This window comes from Petaurus breviceps, unplaced genomic scaffold (assembly GCF_028583685.1).
Source record: "Petaurus breviceps papuanus isolate PSGF00001 unplaced genomic scaffold, PetGlider_PUasm1.0 90822, whole genome shotgun sequence".
NCBI classification, from domain to species: domain Eukaryota; kingdom Metazoa; phylum Chordata; class Mammalia; order Diprotodontia; family Petauridae; genus Petaurus; species Petaurus breviceps.
The window spans coordinates 24678558-24700122 of NW_027187351.1; the positions used below are offsets into that span (position 1 = coordinate 24678558).

At 36.3% G+C, this 21565-nt stretch overlaps 1 protein-coding gene across 1 annotated transcript in view; it reads left to right on the forward strand.

The window, feature by feature from the left end:
• The window catches only part of COL19A1 (collagen type XIX alpha 1 chain), a 426484-nt gene that overhangs the window by 69052 nt on the left and 335867 nt on the right, over positions 1-21565 (forward strand). The window contains exons 8-10 of the mRNA XM_069070725.1: positions 2493-2612; positions 4748-4810; positions 11295-11348. Of these exons, the coding sequence (XP_068926826.1) occupies positions 2493-2612; positions 4748-4810; positions 11295-11348 (237 nt within the window). The remainder of the gene's footprint in view (positions 1-2492; positions 2613-4747; positions 4811-11294; positions 11349-21565) is intronic.

Consider the following 21565-nt stretch of genomic DNA (forward strand, 5'->3'; position numbering starts at 1 on the left):
TTTTGCCCGCCGTCCCTCCCCTCCCCCCCATGGCGGCTTATAGTCAAGTATAGGATCTGTAAATACTTTTACATTATACATTAGTCAGGTTATAAGGATGGATTGTACCAGCTGGAATGAAAAATGGTAAAGAGGACATAAAACCAAATAAGAGAAGGAAAAAGATCAGGTATTTTGCTTCCACCTGGATATAAACTTAGTTCTTTCTAGTTCTTTCTCTGGATGCACATATTTCTCTCCATTATGAGTCTTTTGGGATTGACTTATATCACTGCATTGCTGAGAAGAGTCCAGTCTATCAAAGTTGGTCATCACACATATGTTGTGTCTGTAATTGTGCACAAACTTCTCCTGGTTCTACTCTTCTCAATCAGCATCAGTTCTTTTAAGCCTCTCCAAGTAAATAGGAAGACTGTCTGGTCCTCATTTTTTATAGCACAATAGTATTCCATAACATGCATATACCACAACTTGTTCAGCCATTCCCCAATTGATGGGCACCCCCTTACTTTCCAATTCTTTGCTACCACAAAAAGAGCTGCTATAAATATTTTTGTACATATGGGTCTTTCTCCCATTCCTATGATCTCTTTGGGATATAACCCTAGGAATGATATTGCTGGATCAAAGGGTATGAAAGTATTTATAGCCCTTTGGGAATAATTCAGATTGCTCTCCAGAAAGGCTGGATCAGTTCACAACTCCATCAACAATGCATTAGTGTTCCAATTTGCCCACATCCTCTCCAGCATTTGTCATTTTCCTGTTTTGTCCTCTTAGCCAATCTGACTGGTGAGATGTGGTACCTCAGAGTTGTTTGAAGCATTCATTTTTACAAGATTTGGAGTTCCAATTTCCCCCCCCCCTTCACTTTTTTCTCTTCTTCCTAAAATGCTGGGCAATTTGGTATAGGTTATACATGTGCTATCATGTAAAACATATTTCCATATTAGTCATAGTTGTGAAAGAAGAAACAGATCAAAAGGAAAAAAAAACATGAAAAAGAATAAAGTGAAAAAAGTATGCTTTGATCTACATTCAGAGTCCATCAGTTCTTGATCTGGATGTGAATAGTATTTTCCTTTGTGAGTACTTTGTACTTGTCTTGGATCATTGTGCTGCTGAGAATTGAGTCATTCATACTTGATCTTCATACAATCTTTCTGATGCTGTGTACAATGTTTTCCTGGTTCTACTAATTTCACTTTGTATCAGTTCATGAAAATCCTTCCAGGTTTTTCTGAAATCTGCCTGTTCATCATTTCTTAATTGTACAACAGTATTCCATTACATACATATACCACAGCTTGTTCATTCATTCCCCAATTGATTGGTATCTCCTCAATTTCCAATATTTTGCCACCACAAAAAGGGCTGCTATAAATATTTTTTGTACATGTAGGTAGTAGGGATATTTCTAAACATGTTTACAAAATAGCTTATTATCATTTTATCTGAAGGTAGCTTTAAAATAGAGGTACAAACTTTATGACATTGGAACTATTGGCAATAGTGCTAAGTGTCATTTTCTGTCAGCAATTTTTCGGTGTAAGTATTTTAATGCATTCCATTATTAAAACAGAAAATTCATTGGCAACCACTGGTTACATTCTCCAGCAAATTCAAAAGGGATGGGTCCTTACTGCTGAAAGAGACAAAAGATCATTTTATCCTGGAAATTTAGGTCTGTTTAGAAACTTATCAGGAGAAGTATTTGGGAAGAAGGGAATTGTATGCATGTGTGTGTGTGTGTGTGTGTGTGTGTGTGTGTGTGTGTGTTCTGTCTGAATTACTCTGTAGAGATTGTCTAAATTATCTGTAAGTTACTGGATAATTACCACAAAAAACCCATAGAACTTCCCACATTTCTTTGGCAATGTGTGTCTTTTGGCATCTGTTGAAGTTATTGGACTATGTTAAAAATACATTGTGACAAAGTAAATTTGATCTATGTTCGATTAAAAAAAACAACTGTCTATTTTCTATTGTCCATGCCTTCATGTCTCCTTTGCTCAAGTAGCAAGCATCATAAAGCTCAGGTGGTGTGGTTTTTGTGTGCTGATTTCCTTTACAAAATGATGTATTTAGATACTAGTTTTATCCAGCTATGAAATTTAATATTGTTATTTCAGTAAAATAATATAATGATAAATTTTTAAAGAATTTTAGCAGTCAAATACATGTATAAAGCATCTAAAGAATTCTTTACTAAAGCCATTATTTTAGTGGCTTTTCAGAAGAGTATAATTTTATCACAGGGGATATATTTCTGTTGTACAGTGCTCCAACAATAATCTCTGTGCAAGAGCAAATGTTATGTTTCTCTATCATCAGTGGCAACTTTCTATTAGTAAGGGATCAGTGGAACTGCCTTTCAACAATTTGGGCAGCCATACAAAATGAAAACTGATGGGGGGAGGGGGCAAGGGAGCACTATTGCCTAGATTGCTAGGAATTGATTCCATTCACTATACCCTCAATTTGTATTTTAGTGCCCACAGCAGGACAGCTTTGGAACTACGGTTTCATTGATGGCAACTGCCAGTAAAATTTCTGCACATCTGCTAACAAAGCCGGAACTTGCTGAACGATGCCAGTGCATTCCTAACAAGGTAAGAGAGCTTCAGCACAGGTCATGTAGAAAAGATATAGGATAGGGTGAATCAGACCCCTCAAATGTGGCCATAGGTTCCCAGGGCAGGCCTGAACACATTGAAGATTGGAATTAATGTCCCAATCTACTCATGTTGCTTTTTGGAGTTTCCCCTGGCTAGTTCTGGGACTACTCAACCTGACACCCTGACTCTGAGCTGGAGAAGATCTTTGTGCCCCATGTACTTGGGAAGCTATTAATTTGGTTTCAAGTGGAAAACAGTAGAATTTTAAAATTGGGAAGAAGCCCTTCATTTTACAGATGGGGAATCAGAGGGACAAGGAAGATAAACGAGTTTCCTAAAGTCACATCCCTAGTCACTCTTCATCATTGGCAGAGATGGGGTGAGGTCTCCCGGCTACCACCTCTTTCTACTATATTGCTCTATCAAGGCTTTGGAGAGAAAGACCCAACTGTCCTCTTTCTACTCCAAACTCAATGACCAATGCCAGGTTAAACTAATAAAAACAAGAAACAAAAACTGCAGTAACATGAAAAGCAAGGAAGATCATTTAGAACTAGAAGGTACCGTATTTACAGATGAGGAAATCGAGTCCCAGGGAGGTTTAATGACTTGCCCAAGGTGACAGACATACCAAATGGCAGAACTGGGATTTGAACCCAGGTCTTCTGATTCCACACCTTTCCTCTATGAAACAGTACACCTGCCTGCCTTTATTTGCCAAAATTATCTATATTTATCTATGTGGATGTTTCAAGGTTTCTTTTCCTCAAGGCTGTCCCCTGTTCCTTTACTTGGGAAATCTCCCTGTTCTGATTCTTTTCTCCTTTCCTTTTTATTCCATTTCCTCTTTTCCATGCCCTCTGTCAAGACTATTGTCCCTCCTGTCTTAGGACTGTCATCTTTTCTTCAGTGCAGGGCCAAAGAGAGACTGTTTAGCATCATTTCCTTCCTCCTTCTTCTGTCTCATTGTCATAGGTTAGCTATGGGGGCAGTTTTTTGACTATCACCTAAATCCTAAGAGAAGCCTTCCTAGTGTACTTCCTTGGACTTATTCCATTGAACCTGAGACATTAACTTCATACTCCTTCACTAAGCTTACAGTCTTCGTTGGATTATAAGGCCACTACACAGATGGCTTTGATTGTGTTGAAGACGTCTTCTCTTTGGGTTCTTTATGTTTGAATGGGTCTGTAGTTATAATTTATGAAGTATTGCATTGGAGTGCAAGCTCCAATGCAACCTGTATATTATGGGCTCTTTTAACCATTTTGGTATCATAGGCCCTGTTAGCAATTTAATGAATCCCATAGATGTATTCTTATAATATATATATATATATATATATATATATATATATATATATATATAATTAAATGTATTTCACTGCAAAAGAAACCAACTGTATAGAAATACAGTTATTTAATTTTTAAAAATACAAGTTCACAAATCAAATTAAGAATCTCTGTGATGGATCTTTCACTTGCTAAGTCAGAAACAAGATGTGGCACATTTATTTTTTATTCAGAAGGTGATAGGGGTTGGGAATTATGTCTTTTGCTGGTAAAATATAGTGGAAGAAATCTGCTCTTTCATTATTCTTTTTCATAATTGGTTATATGCTCCAAGTTTAAAAATGGCATTTGCTATGTTGCAGCAAAGATTTTCATTATTATATTCGGTCTCAACCAGCAAATACAGGCAACCCTTGGTTGTCTATCCTAAGTGGGAAAGATAGCACAGATCAATGAAATGGTCATAAAAACCAAGAACTTTAGTGTAGGCATTAGTTTCAGCTTCCTCCCCCATTATAGTTTACAAAGCCAATTTGAGATTCACCTCCTTCTCTCTTCCCTGGATTTCTTTTGGTAAAAAGAAGCTGAGAAATGGCTTAAGAGCCTGAAAGGAGGAGCAGGGGAATAGATCATCCATATATTAGGGAAACAGCCCTTGAGCTATTAAGAGTTAGTTGACTGTAGGAAAGTAGACAAATGCCTTATACAGAATTTAATGATGACCAGAAGCTATGCTGCTTTACTCCACCATTGTCAGCCGAATATTTATGAGCAAAAGGATTTTATATCAATATGTTAACTTTTGGGGAAGTAACTTGGAAATTTATTTTTATGCAGGGAGAAGCAGGATTGCCTGGAGCTTCTGGTTTACCTGGTCCTAAGGGGGACAAAGGGGAGCAGGTAAGATAGCCAATCTAATGTCTGTTAAGGAAAAATGTTTAGTATGAATAAAAAATTATACATGTGCTTCTGTGCAATTCTGTTCTGGCCTTTTCTAGCCTGGTATACGTTGAAGATGTGGAGCAAAACATGCATTTAATGAACAACATAAAAATGCTAACAACTGAAATCTGCAAAAGAACCCAGGAGACTTGAATCACTAGGTTTTTTTTTTTTAATTGCCATGTTGAACTCATAGAGAAACTGGCAACTATTGGGGTTATATGCCTTTGTAGCTTTAAAGAACTCTGGGCAAAATTGTGAATCAGGCAAAATTTAGTTTTGCTTCTCCTCCTCCAAACATTTTCCTTTCCTTTCTTTTCTTCCTCCTTCTCTTCTTTCTCTTCTAGTTCCTCTTTTTTCTTCCTTCTCCTCCTCCTTTCCTCTTCTTCCTCATCTTCATTTTCTTCCTCCTTCCCCCTTCTTCCTCCTCCTGTTCTTTCTCTTTGTTTCTCTATCACTGCCAATCTTTGTATCTGTCTGTCTGTTTCCTTGTTATATTCCTCCTCATGCCCCCAGTGCATCAAGACTGATTCTGTTTGCTAAGGGTCCAGTCCTAAGGATGGGCCCTGCCATGGAATCATGCTCTAGAACAGGGATTCTTAATCCTTTTTGGTATGGCAGTCTGGTGAAGCCTGTGGACTCCTTTTCAGAATAATATTTTGAAATACATAAAATAAAATGCACAGAATTACAAAGGAGGCCAGTTATATTAAAACATATTTATATAGTTATCATAATATTTTAAAAATTCAAGAATCACCAAATATGTCCATGGTTAGAAACCTCTACTCTAGACCTTATTCTTTTCTCTGTCTACCCATTCATCATTCCAATAAAAATTTACTTATCTGATATTTAATTCCTCCAAAGCCCTGTTCTCTGAGGACTAATAGTAAGCTAATTTGTGGTACAGCAGTGGTTAAGCAATATATTATGTATTCCACCTCTCAGGTAATGGAGCTGCATTTTGGCAGGGTTTTTCAGTGTGCTAACCTTCAGTAGTGAACAATATTGGAATTTCAGGCAATATGACAAATCAGTGAATGAGTGGGGCATTCACTGGTGTCCCTCAAGTCACATGATGGGGGTGACTGTGTGGTAAAATATAATACTAATGGTTATACAATTTAACTGGCCATAATTGTAAACTTAATGTCTGAATAATGCCTCAAGATTTAAAAAGCATTTTATCATGTGTTATCTCATTAAACTGGTTTTTAAAACAATTCTGTAAAGCAATTAGAATAAATATTCTCTCCATTTTGCAGATGAAAAAACAGAGGCCAAGAGATTTTAAATGACTTATGTAAGGTCACAGCAAAGCAATAAAAGTAGGATTTAAAATAAAATTTTAGGGCTTATCCTGCAACATCAATTTTTTTTTATTGAAAAGTAGTTAATATCTGGGATCATGAATTTTTTAAGCAATTGGGGTTAAGTAACTTGCTCAAGGTTACACGGCCAGGTGTTTCTGGGTAGGTGCTAAGTGTCTGAGCCCAGATTCGACCCCAGGTCATCCCAATTCTGGGGTCAGTGCTCTTACTCCCTGTGCTACCTGGCCACCCCTGGGATCATGATTTTTAAGAGGGTTTAGATTTGATTTTAGGTACTAATTAATTAAGAGAAAGTATGTGTTCACAAACAAACCCCCTCCAACATCCCTTTCAAAGATTTTCCCATGTTTACTCTTTGTCCAAGTGTCTGCTCTGTGCCAGACACTATGCAAGGCATTGGAGAGACAAATATAATAAATGAAACAATCCTTACCCTCAAGAAGTTTATAAAAATTCCCCTCCTTACCAAGGGATATAATTTTATGTAGTTCTCCCCCAATGTCAAAGGATGTGTCACAGAATAGAACACACTGAGAAATACTAATTAAGGAGATCACTGATACAGATAATCCCTCAACAGCAGACATTAAAACGATAATTTTCTTTTAGGTTTGTCTTGCATGATATGATTTCTTCATTCATTTTCACAACAGATGTATTTTACAAATGACATTTTACTTGTATTAATATTTACATTTTGATTTTGCTAAGTATACAACAACAAAAGTATCTGTAAGGTATGCTGGGGAAAGCATGAAAGCGGACTAAGATAAAAAAAATTGACTTCAGATTGTCCATGAAATGGACAATTGATCAACTTTCAACAATACAGCATACTAGCATTTTTCTGATTTTATCTTTTGTTTTACTTCACCTTTCTTTCCAATTATATCTTCTTGTTGTGCCTATGCAATGAGATATCCTTCATAAACAAAGAATTTTTTATCTTTTTAAATTTAATTTTTAAAAATTTATTAACAAAGAGTTTTTCCTTTTTTGTTTTTGAAAGCAATTGGGGTTAAGTAACTTGCTCAAGGTTACACGACCAGTTATTTCTGGGTGTGGGGTGCTAAGTATCTGAGCCCGGATTCGATCCCCAGGTCATCCCAACACTGGGGCTGGTGCTCTTACTAGCTGAGCCACCTGGCTGCCCCTACCTAAGAATTTTTTAAAAGAGAAGGAAAAAGCTGTTCTCAAAATTAATCAAAACAGACATCTGACAGCATATGTAATGTTCCACACACAGTTCCCCACCTCTGTAAGGAAAAGGAGGTGAATTTATCTCATCTGTTCTCTAAGACCAAGGATTTTCTTTATAATTGCTGCTCAGCATAAACTTGGGTTTTAAAAAGATAAAATCATGAGATGGAAAAAGGGGGAGGTACATTAACATTTTATGAAGCTAATTAGACATTATAGCAAGTGAAAATGACTTCAGAATGCTTGGAGTGTCAACTAGCTTTTCTCTGAGCTCAAGGAAAAGCTGAACTGAACTCTCCTCAGACTTTATTATCAGGTTTTTCTGTTGTCAGTTATTTCTCTCTTCTTTTTCTCTGTGTCCTCCTAACTTTAATGTATACTAGAAGGAAAAGTGCCATCTTTTGTATTCTATACTAGCATAGATATTAAAGTGTTACAACAGGTACTCCAATAATGACTATGTAATATGAAGATTAAAAAGTTAGTTTGCTTCTAGGCACACTAAACAATTATTTGAATGTGATCACACAAAGTATAATGGTACTAAGAGTATCACTTCCACCACCCCCCAGGTTTTTCCTGTAGATTTCCTGCCTATATAATTGTTATTTAAATTTTTCAAGATTAGTGAGAATAAATTAATTAATCCACAAGCATTTATCAAGCACCTATGTGTGCCAGTTACATATGAATGACATCATGGTGAAGGGGATAAAGTCAGGACTTAGATCAAGTCAAGTAAACCCAAGTTTCACATACTGGCTATGTTACCCCTGGCAAATCATTCAACTTCGGTGTTCCAGGAAATGCTGCAAGATGATAAATCACTGAGCAGATACTTTTCCTAATACCCCAAACTCCTAATATCCATTGCATCTCTCCCCCAAACACCTTGTATGTATCTAGATATATACATGTTGTCTCTCCCTCAATCAAATGTAAGCTCCTTGAGGGCATGAGATGTTTCACTTTTGTCTGGGTATCCTTAGCACCTAGAACAGTATTTGGTATATAAGCCAAACTTAAATGCTTGTTGACTGACTATTAAACCTATATTGGTTGAAAGAGTTTCCTCATTAAGGGTTACCTGTAGCAATAAAATCACAGAGCTGGTGCAAAAAAATAATATGCTAAGAAATGCTCTTACAGTGACTTTCATTCTACAAATTGTTCTATGGTAGTAAAAGCTGTCAAAAATAAAGTAAACATGACTTGGGACCTATGTATTGTAATAGAAGGAGCACTAGACCTGGAGTCCAAAGAACAATGTTTTAGTTCTAGTTCTAGCACTAACTAGCTGTTTGCCATTGGCATGGCATTTGCCCTGACATTTAATATTCTGTCTTGCATGTAAAATGGAAATCATAATTTTAATACTTACCTCATAGGGTAGTTGTGAGGAATGTACCTTATAAACTCATACAAACATTAGTCTTATTTATGTATTTATTTTGTTTATTCTTATAGATGTACAAGTTGTCCCTCTTGATGGAATATGAGCTCCTGCAGGGCAGGGACTATTTTCCTTTTTTGCTTTGATCACTCCAGGACCTAGCATAGTGTAGAGTGGATAGAAGAAATTTAATAAAATCCTGTTGATTGATTGTTATTAATAATAAAGAATCTACCACTGATTAGAAATTTTACTCAATGAAAATTTTGAGCCCTACTAAATAGTGCAGTCATTATATTATAAATTAAAGTCCTTCTCATGGAAAATACTATGGTGGCAGCTGAATATTTCATATATGAAGCATGCCTTGGACATAGACTTTTCTAGGGAATGAATATAAGTGTACAAAATATTTGTTTTCTTTAGTAAGGAGGCAGGGTGACATAGAGGACAGAGTACTGGATTTGGAGTACTTTCTGAGCCTCAGTTTCCTCATCTGTAAATGAGGATAACAATACCTGTAGTGTTTATCTTATAGGGTTTTTGTGAGGCTTACCTCAGAGAATGTATATAAAATGTCTGCAATCTTTAAAATGACAACAAGCACAGTTCATTATTATTGTTATTCAATGAATTTAAATAGCGCTAATAATAACTATGAATAATTAGTGATCACCTCAGGATCAGTGTGAGGTATTATTAATTATGATTATGATTTTGCTTATTCTTCTGTAAGATTTGGGTTACTACTCTTCAATGGCAAGTGATGTTTTGGAAACCTGCTAATTTTGGAGTAATGTGGAATTCGATAATAAACATTCAGGCCTCTTTCAGAATGATATAAATTTCCCTTTCTTTTTTTTCCCACTTGCTACATATTGCCTGAAGACCTGTCCTGACAGTCCTTGTGTAAGTTGGCATCTCCATAAACAGCTGTTTATATTTCTATTTTAGCATTATTTCAATTTAATTTTATAACCATTTATAGTTATGAGAAAAGCATAATCCAGAGTAGTCAGAGCACAAAGTTTTTGTCCTCTACTAACTTATGTTTTGAGAAACTGAGAAATTCTAGCTTTTTCTAAGCATCATTTAACCAAGGGAGTCTGCCAAGAGGTACAAGGTGAACATTTTTTCAATGCTAGGTCCAGAAGCAAAGGAGTTTTATCCTCAAGTCCTGTCTGTGGCAATATATTATACTGTCACATGTTACGATATTGCTTTAAAAATCATCATTTTAAGTTTTTAAAAGTTTTTTTTTCTATTAGAACAGCATTATTTTTAATTTCATGTTGTGAATGATATTCCAAGGTATCTGTGATATCAATGATGTGGGAAACCCATCTGTTGGTACATATCAAAACTCATCCATTTCCTCTCATCTGATGTGATTCTTATCCATGCCTTCCATAAATCCTTCCTAGCAGATCTATCTAGTGTGCTGGAAGTCTTTCTTTATGAAACAAAGGTCTTTTATGAGTACCACTGCAATACTGAGACTATCTATCATGCCATACATTTGGTACATGACCAGCCCAAAGCATTTTCTAGTAACATGGATTTGATGATGTCTTCTATATCACTTTTCATTCACTGATATGCTATATAGTATGCCTATGACCCAAGTGTATCTTTCTGTTGCCCTTTGTGAATGAATGTGTCAAAAAATGTTTAAACTAAAATCGCTATCTTTGGGACAGATTTATGTTCATTGTTTGTTCTTTGTCTTCCTATCCATTCTGTGTCACTCCATTAATTTGATCTACTTATTTATTCATTAATCTTAATAACCTCTCACAGAAAAAAAGTTTGAATACTTGTATTTGAATATAGAGTTGTAATTGCTGTTCCACTTCAGTGGCCTCTTGCCATGACCATCCTAGGAATACCTTCCCTGTCAGACTAGAACTCACCCTGATATCATTTGAAATAATAATTAATACTTTTCCTTCATTCAGACTTGGTTTTTATAATTTTTCTTAATCTATTCATTTCATTTGCTTAACAATTGTGGTTGGCAACCAAATTACTTAGCAACTAAATTACTTTCTCAGTTCTATAAGACCTGTAATATTATCCTCTCCTATTTCATAGTTAGAAAATTTCAATGGTTCTGTAAAAGAGCAGTTCATTTTAATGGTTTTAGAACTTGAAGTTTGGGGAGACTGGGTTCTATTGTTGTGAGAATTTTCTAGAAATGTTTTTTTTTTTACTTTCCCCTCCATTGCTCTAATTTATAGTCATATGGTTCTTCTAAGATGTCTTTTTATGATTGGGGCTGGAATTCGGATGATCATTGAATTATATTCCCCTCCCTTTGCAAAGAGCTAGAAGATAAAGCATCAATGGAAAATTATTGGCATTGGGAACCTCTTATCATACATTTAAGGACTAGACAAGGGTTAATTTGAATCAAGATCAAACTAGAATCTAAACTAAGAAGTAATTGATCTGTGAAGTACCATATTATCTTTGTCAAAAATATTTACAAAGCTTTAACATTTCTCAATTTTAGGGTGCAGTTGGTATCAAAGGAGAATATGGAGTCCCTGGAATTCCTGGGGAAAAGGTAGGTTATTTTGGTATGTGAATAGACACAAAATCATAATGAAGCATGATTTAATGGGAAGAAACAAAAACAAAAAAAAAACACCAATACTCAAAGTAAGACTCGGGAAACCTGGTTTCAAGCCCCCGTTCTGCTGCTAACTAGTCATAACCTTGGGAAAATTGCTTAATGTCTTGGATACTGTTTCATCATCTGTAAAATGATAGAGTTGGAATAGATGGTCTCAATGTATTTTAAAAATCCAGAGTGTGAATGAAATTCTTGTGGAAATTTTGTAAAGTGTATATACAACCTATAAAAAGTCTAAAACCTTAGCACAGTACCCAGCACATAGTAAGTGCTTGATAAATGTTCTATTATTTATCTATCTATCATTATTATTAAAGCCCTTAGAAAGCCTTGCTACTCCACATTCTTATATTTGGATTACAATGCCATGTGAAGCAAATTGATCTGTTTAGAATTTTGTCTTATTGTGAATGAAGCTACCCTTTAAATTCTAGTGGACTAATGAGTTTTAATAATTAGAAAAATTACTAATGAACCTTGAGTAGAACAATATAAAATGACATAGCATATCAGATGTGGTGTTTTAGTGTAAAGCAAGGTTAGTAGAGAAGTGCTTGTAATTATATGATGAGTTCAATTTGAAAAGGAATGAAATGAACTAGTAACATGAGATATAGAAGAAATAGTTAAAATTGTGAACCTGGAGGAAGTTAGAGATACTTGGTTGAGATTATAGGTAAAAATTTCTGGAAGTAAGATAATCAATGACTTTGTTATAAGATATGGGAAGAAAGGAAACAAGCATTTATTAAGCACCTACTATTTGCCAGGCACTTGTAATGTTAATTGGATTTAAGATCTTCCCTGCTCATTAATAGGCCTCAAGTGGAGCCCATTAAGGGAAGCTTGTTTAGGGGAGTCTTGCTTGTAGGAAGGCTTTCACACCTTTTGCTAATTTCTAATTAGGCACTGAGTCTCAGTTGTGATGCTTTCTGAGAAGTATATACATATATACATATATATGTGTATATATATACATATATATATATATACACCCACCCACACACACACACACACACACACACACACACACACACACATACACTCTGAGTTGGCATTTTGTTTTGAAGGCTTGCTTATGAGATGAATCTTGTGATTCCCTGGTTGAGATTCCAAGTGGTGTTATGTTCAGAGCTCCCTGGCTGCTCAGATCCAAGGATGTATGTAAAGTGTATAGTTGATTCAGGCAGTCAGAGCCCTGTCTGTTGGTCTTTATTTCTTTGAAGTTATGGGTGCTGACTTTTCACCTGAGGTAACAAATGTAATTAAAAAAGGTTGTTGACCCTTTAAACAGCTGTCTTCCCTAGTAAAGCAGATCTAAGAACCTGTGCTAGCAGCCATCCTGGGTATGCCAGTATGGTTACTGCTACAGCACTGTGCTAAGCACTTTACATATAATGATCCTCACAACAACCCTAAGAGGTAGGGTTATTGCTATCCCCATTTTGCAGTTGAGAAAACTGAGTCAGACAAAGATTAAGTGATATGTCAAGGGTCACACAGCTAGTAAGTGTGTGAGCCCTCATTGAACACAGGTTTTCCTGACTCCAGGCCTAGTGCTTGATCCAATGAACCTCTAGCTGCCTATATATATATATATATATATATATATATATATATATATGGAGAAACAAAAATTAAATTAAAAAATCCCTGGCTCTCAAGAAGTTTACATTTGATTGGAGAAGATGTATATATGTGCATGGAGGACATATACATATGTAAGTATCTGCAGAACAAATATGAGTTAGTTTAATAGAAGGTTGTTAGAGAGGAAAGAAATCTGCAGTTGGGGAGGGGGTATCAGAAAAGGCTTCCTGTTAAAGGTGATTCTTAAGCTCTATCTTAAGTGAAGTGAGGGATTCTATGAGGCAGAGGTGAAGAGAGAGTGCATTACAGGCATGTAGGATGGTCATTGGAAAGGCACAGGGAACAGAGATGGAATGTGTTTGCCAGGAGTAGAGAAAAGGTCGGTTTGACTAGACCATAAAGTGGAGAAAGGGGAATAATTTATAATGAGTTTGGAAATATAGTTTGGGGCCAGGTTGTTGAGGGCTTTAGAGCCAAAAAGAGGATTTATAAGTGATCTTGGAGAAAATAGGGACAGAGTAAAGTTTATTGGCTAAGAAAATTGACATGGTCAAACCCACACTTAAGGAAAATGACTTAGACAATTGAGTGGGGATATACTGAAGAGGGGAAAACCCCTCAATTAGGGAGGCCAAATAATAGCTCAGGTTGTTATTTTATTGTCCTTTGTTCTCAAAGAGGAGCATGGCATCAGGAAGGTGATGCTATGACATGCAAGTGAATTGGATTTAAGTGAGAGAGGGCTGTGCAAATTCACTAGCTTCACATTCTCCCCTGAAACCATCTGGGTCTAGTGGCAAGATATAAATCAGGAAGACTAGAGATGGCCCCCAATAGTTTAGGTAAAAGGTGATGAAGACCCGAACTAAAGTGATGACCATGAGAGCAGAGGGATGTCATATTGGAGATATTTTATATAGATAGAACTAAGAGATTTGGCATTTGATTGGCTATGTGGTTTAAGGAAGAGTGAGGAGTTGAAAATAATGATGAAATTAAGAACTGAGCAAACTAGCAGAATGGGATATCCTCAACAAAAATAGGACAGTTCACTGGAGAGGAAGGTTCTGGGGAAAAGAAAATGAGTTATGTTTTGGACATGTTCATTTTGAGGTGTCTATAGGACATCCAGTTTCAAATGTACCACTGGAGAGAGACATGAATGTATAAATCTGTGAGTCCTTTACATGAAGATGATAATTAAAGCCAAGGGAGCTGATCAGGTCACAGAGAGAGTAGAAAGAGAATGTCCAGAGCAGAGTTTTGAGGCAATCTACAAGATGTGATACAGATTATGAGACAGCAAAAGAGACCAGAAATGAAATCAGACAGGTAGGAGAAGAACCAGGGAGAGTTGAGTCATGAGAACTCAGAGAGAAGAGATGCATAAGAGGAAAGGATGCAGAAACAATATATATGAAGTACTTCATATATCTTAAAAGTTCCACATAAATGTCAGTGATCAGTAGTAATAATAATATTAGTGATGATGTGGAAAAATTTTCTAATATAACAATATCAATCTGGAGATATAATGCTGTGGGAGCTTAATTTGAATAAATAAAATTTCTATAAAGGAAGTGTCCATTCCTGACTTGAATACACAGAATCCCAACTGAAAACCAAAGTCATTTAAGTTAATTAATTCAGGATGAATTGTCATCTTCTGATGATGCATATTAATTTATGTACATTCCTATGTTAAAATAGGATTATGAGTTCACTTACATATTTGTATTCAGGTAAGCTTTGATTTACCTAGACTCCTGTATACCAATAATTCTCTAGTGAGTAATTCATGGGAACTTCCTCTCCTTTACTGTTCCTTGAAGCTTACCTAGGGTAGAGTCCTACACATACAGGACAGACTATGACTATAACAGAGCTTCCTACATGAATATGTGGTCTCTGGTCTGAATGGATAATGGAAAGTTGCTCTGGGGAGTTTTCTTTCCTACTCAGGCAGGAGGGATTTCCCAGGCAAAAAGAAACAATTAAATGGTCAATTTCAAAGGAACTAGGAAGACTTCTATGAACTGATGCAGAGTGAAGTAAGCAGAACTAGGAGAGCAATGCATACAAAAATAACAATCACAGAGAGAAAAATAACTTTGGAAGACTTTAGAAATATAACCAGTTCAGTGCCAATCCATGACTATAAAAGAATGAAGATGACACATGCCACCTACTTCCTGGAAGGTAATGAATTTAAAATGGTGGAACACACACACACACACACACACACTATTTTAATACAGGGCTAATGTGGGAATTTTTTTTTGTTGGACTGGACTATATGTATTGAGGGATTTTAAAAGTGTTTATTGGTTTCTAAAAATTATTGATTTGCTTAATGGAAAGTAGCAGGAAGATTAACAAAAATACTCATTACTTGAAAAATTACCAAAAAACTGCAATAAAATGGGATTAGAAATGACTCTTCCCTTGTCATTCCTCATCAAATCTCCCTGTTCTTTGATTCTAGAGTCTAGGGTCTCAAAGACGATATTAAAAAGAGGAGGGGCAAAAAAAGGAGAAAGGGAAAACGAATAGACAAGGGGAAAACCCCATAATATAGTGTCTATTGCTGCACTAATATGTCAGATACAATATAGGTTCCTTGAAAGGGGGGACTATTTCTGTTTTCTCTTTGCATTCCTAGGAGCACAATGCTTGTAATAGATATTTAATAAGTGTTTCTTGGTTGATAGACTAATTTATTAATGATTCTAACATCCAATGATTTCTCTATGTTCTGCACTGACCATATTGGAATTAGGTAATTAAAAAAGCCAGTCAACAAATACTAATTATATGTCAACTTTGAAAGAAAGATTAAAGGCAGTTCATGCTGTCAAGGAGCTCACAGTGCAATGATGAGCTAATGGGGTTTGTTCTATCTTGTGTAATCTTACTTCAGTCTTTATGTCCATCCTTCAAAATGAGAAATAATAGATAATATAAAAGAGGTTATTAATGTTAATATACTTGAACTCAGGACAGAAAAAAAATTTGTAAGCCAGTGGTTCTCAAAGAGCATGCCAGGGTACATTAGTATGTCCTGAATCTTGGGTGTTCCATATTGTGTGGAACTTGTAAACTCATGTGACCGTCTTCTGAGTTTCCCAGACTGCACAGTGAGCAAAAAATTTTGAGAACCACAGCTATATATAAAGCCCCAAGGACTGAAACAACCTCTGTCTGACTCAGGGCCTATCTATAGGCAAAAGATTAAATCAGAGAGAAATAGAACTTTTGGATTGATGTTTGTAAGAATGGTCATTATCCTGCTGTTTCAGATTCCCTTGAAAGGAAGGGAATCAAAACTATGTCACACATAGAGATGTTTAGCCTGGAGAAGAACAGAGTAGTGAGAGGGCTGAAGATCATGCCAAATGAGGATCAGTAGAAAAAACAGAAAACATTAAGCCCAGGAAAGAGGAGGTTATTATTAGATGTCTTTACATATTTGACAGCCTGTGAACTAGTGCTATTTTCTAGGATCCTAGGATTTTTCTTCAAATGAAAGAAAATTGATCATGTTCTTTTCTCCTTTTCCTTTCTATATTTAGTGACAACTCGCCTCTCTAAAGGAGTGATTTTGTGGTATATCAGCATCTATGCTAAGAAAGGAAAAAACAGGCTGACACATAAAACAGTTATATAGTCAAATGAGATATAGTGAAGCACATTCTTTTGCAACTGGCTGAAACCCCAGGAGAATTAAAGATAAGGGAAGCTTCAGGTTTGAGAGCTTGTTTCTAGAGATGGGCCACTACTATCTGTCATCTCTATTTGTGACATGTGTATTGAATGTGTGTTAAGGGCATGGGGGGCGGGAGTGCAGCAATAATGTCTTCCCAGTTTTTCCTTTTTATTTAGAATTTTCCGTATGTGTCAGTGATGTTTCACCTGTTTTCTTGACTTTGAGGAGTTCTAGGGTGGTAATTTAAGGGGAAACCAGTTACCTTCAGTCTACAGGATGCTTTGGGAACTATGAGCATTATAACTTGCTTAGGGGGCAAAAGTGGAAGAAAAAAGAGTAGAGAGAATTATTATCCCATGGCTGATTTTGTAAATCTGTTCTCATGTAGACAGGGATCTACTATCATGATGCTTGGCTTGACTGAATCATTAACCTATGAATCATCAGTACCCCAACACTTATACTTTCACCTATGTGGTAATTAGTTCATGAGGGCTTTTATGTCAAAACAAAGAATAAAGGGAGGAACTGAACAATTAAAGGAAGGGGATGCAGGGATGGTAGGAACTTCCAGGATGAAAAGGCTGCTGGACAATGGTGGTGAATGCCTGTTCTAGGGTAAGGTGCCTGCTTGCTGAGGATTGCAGGTACTGGACTCCCCAATCCTAGGTGTCCTGGAGAGGTCTCTTCTAGTTAATCCCATCTAAGAAGCTCAAGGAATTAGGGATGATTAGGCTGAAGAAGAGAAAACTTAATGGGGATATGAAGTCTGTCTTCATTTCTTTGAAGAATTATCATGTGGAGATGCTATTAGATTTGTTCTTAGCCCCAGAGGCCAGAAGTAGGAACTGGAGGTGACAAGAAAGGCAGATTTAGGCTTGATGCAAGAAAAAACTTACTAACATTTAGAGACATCCAAAAGTAAAATGACTAGATAGGAAGGTATTGGATTCTCTTTCACTAGAGGTCTTCATGGTAAGATTAGGTGACTATTAAATAATGAGAGGGAGAACTCTCCAATTTTCAAGCTACTAGTAATACCATGTGTGATACTGAACATGTCCTGTGCTGAGGGGAGGGATGAGAGTTCTAGAGCATCATGGAATAAAGATCTTGGCATAAACTAAGATTTTAGGAATGTGTAAACCTGGAGAATGGGAGCTGAGGAGGTTACATAGGGGATAGAGAGATGAGATTAGAGGGGTGAAATTTTCTTGAGGCAAAGTTATAATTGTATATGGAACATATAGCAATCATTCTCCTTCTTCTCTTTTCCCAATTATCCTCCTTTCTTTTCACAGGATCATAGCTATAGAGTTGGAAGGAACCTTAGAGGGCATCTAATGCAATCTTCTCATTTTACAGATAAAGACAATGAAGCCAAGGCAGATTAAATGACTTACCCAAATCATCTCATCTCTTCCTGCTGAGCACTCAGAGATTTTCCTGCAAGTGCCAACCCTTTGGCATATTTCTGGATCCTATGTCAGTTACCTAGATATCCCTTTTATTTCCTTTCAAGGAACCCAGAGGTTGGCCTGGATGATTCCTTCTTTCACTGCCACTAAGCCACTACTTCCAAACAAAATTCTTTTCTTGCCCTGACTTGCAAAAAGAGACCCCTATTCTACTGCCTCTTTCAAGATTTTTCAGGGTGTTTGTTGTTGGTGTTGCTGTTGGCTTTGGTTTTGTTTTGTTTTGTTTGTACCATTAGCAACAAAGAGGAAACAGCCAGGGAAGTGAAAATGAAAGCAAGAGGAAAGTTAATAGTTTTAAAAGTGTCACAAACATTTTTTTTCAGTTATTGATTGGAAAGTAAATACAATTAGGTTCTGGTTTTTTATTCTAGGCTTCAATCTTGTTTTCTTCCTGCAAAACCCCTTAATTACCTGGGATTTCTTCTTCCTCTAGAAGAGGAATTCCAGACCCCCAAATGCTTGTATTTGTTAGTTTTTACAAAACTGCTGTTAAAGATCTCATAGCATGCTAGAAAGATGAATGAAGGATTCGGAGGGAATTTTCAGTTATTAGGTGGTAACTGACCTTGTGATAGATTTTTATCATTAATGAGCCATTTTCATATTTTCTGTGCCTAAGACCTGGGCAACTTGCAGATAGCCTTGCAAATAGGACTTTCCAAGGGACATATAACCAAGAAAACACAGTAACGATCAAACAAACCCCTGGAGAAACAATAGACCAACATTTAGATCAACCTAGTCCAAAAATGGGTTGAACTAGATCGTCAGAGTTCATCATCAGCTCTAAGATTTTATGACTCCTAATAGCAAATGTTCATTTGTCTGTTTATCCTGACAAACAACCTGTAAATATCCTTTCTTTCTCCTTGAGAAAGTTACTTACACTCAATGCCTTCACTTTCTCCCCTCTCACTCTCTTCTAAATCCTCTGAAATCTGGCTTCTGACTTTATCATTTGACTGTAACTGTCCTCTCCAAAGTTTCCAGTGATTTCTTAATTGTCACATCTCATGACCTGTTTTTAATCCTTATCTTGCTTCACATCTCTGCAGTGTATGACACTGATGACCACCTTCTCCTCATGAATATTTTTTTTTCTGGTTTTCCTCCTGTCAGTCTTCTTGCTGCTTCCTATTCTATTTTGCTGACTCTTCATCCATATCACACCCTATAAATTGAGTGTTCCTCAAGGATCTGTCCTGCGCCCTCTTCTCTTCTTGCTCTGTGATCTCATTAACTTCTTTTTTGAAAATGGTATTTTGTTTTTCCCCAGCTACATGTTAAAACAATTTTTAACATTTTTAAAACATTTTGAATTCCAAATTCTATCCCTCCCCATCTTTTCTCTTCCCTGAGATGGTAAGCAATCCAACATAGGTTATAAATGTGCAATCATGTAAAACATTTCCATATTACTCATATTGTACAAAAAGACTCAAAGAAGGAAGAAAAGAGTGAGAAAAAGGAAGGAAAGAAGAAAAGAAAGAAAGAAGGAAAGAGAGTGAAAGGAAGGAAGGAAAGAAGTAAAGGAAGGAAGAAGGAAAGAGAAAAATAGTATGCTTTGGTCAATTTCTGTAGATTCAATTATCATCCCTAAGTAGATGATCCCTAGGTCTGTATATTCAGTCACAGTCTCTCTTCTGAACTCCATTATCACAGAGTCTTATAAGTATCTCAAAATGGATGCCTCACAGACATTTCAAACTCAACAGGTCCAAAACAATTCATTATCTTTTCCCCAAAACCCTTTTGTCTACTAAACTTTCCTATTACTGTCAAGAGTATTGCTTTAGTATCATCCTTAACCCCTCACTCTCACTCATTCCATAAATCCAATCTATTGCCAAAACTTGTGATTTTGGCTTTCACAGAATCTCTTGCATATATCCCCTTCTCTTTACTCAAATGTCTACCAACCAAGTCTAGGCCCTCATCACCTCTCACTTGGACTCCTGGAAAAGTGTTCTAATTAATCTCACTGCCTCAAGTTTCTCCTTACTTCAACTCATTCTCCACTCAGCTGTCATAGTGATTTTTCTAAAGCACAGATCCAACATCATCCCCAGACTATATAACAAATTCCAGTGGCTCTTGCCTCTGGAATCAAACAAAATTTCCTCTGTTTGGCATTTAAATCTCTTCATAACTTGACCCTTTCCAATAGTTCTAATCTAGTATATTTCCAAGAATGTTCTCTATCCTCATTAGTAACCCTTAGTTTAAGGGTTACTTCGTTTAAGATTCAGCTCAAATCCTACCTTTTGCAGGAGACCTTTCCTGGTTGCCCTCACATTCTGGGGCCTTCCCCTCTCAAGTTACCTTTCATCTTCTCTGTATATATCTTGTATGTATCTAGTTATTTACATATCGTCTCCTCCATTTGAAGATATCTTCTAGGGTAGGGCTGTTTTTGCTTTTCTTTGTAGGCTCAGTGCTTAGCATAGTGCCTGGCACATAGTAAATACTTACTGGGAAGAGTGAGGAAGAAACAATGACCAGCTATTGCTAGAAACTCTCTAGTGTTTGAGTAATGTGAGAATTTGCTTATCCTACATTAAAGGATTAGTCTGACCCAGGTGGATATTTTCATGATTGCATGAGTGTATGTATAGAACACATTCAGAATTAGAATTTTCAATGGCCAAAGCATAAAAACTGAGGATTCTTATGAGAATAGTGTTTCCTTTGACTCATCTAGAGACTAACAATAATAGAAGAGGGACATAAGCATCTTAAATATGACTTCATACCATTCTTTTTCCAACTAAAGATTCAAAATCTTTTTATTCCTCACTTTAATGACAATGCACTATTGAATTCAGTGTCTTTTTACTTGATTCTGCTTTAAATAAGCCTTTCCTTTGAAATAATACCTTCTTCATTCATCCTGAAGTAAAGGGATTACAGCACATTTTTTTAAAGTCCCACTTATTTTACATCAGAATGAATTAGTTTTGGGATACAGTATTGTGAGTTCAGATACTCTTAAGAGCTAGATTCCTTGAGTAAAGTTTAGGGCACTCTGGTATCAGCTGTCTTGACTGGCAGTGATGTGAGCTATTCTCTGAGAGGGCAATATCAACATGCTGTTCCAGTATTTGTTCGGGTACAGATTAGACAGAAGTAAATTAACAGGTTCAAGCCAGGTCAGGAATAAATTATACCAGATTTAGTCAGGGATCAAGTTAAGGATACAAGTTCAGGACAGCTAGGCAGTCAAACAAGGAAGTCCCCTAGAAATAACCTTTTTCTTGGAAAAGAAAGTATATTTGGGGCAATATTAAGCAACTGAAGAAATAATACATCTAGTTGCAGACAATACAAAAACTATTCAGAAATAAGGATAGTTAGTTTTCATGAAAATTTAGCAT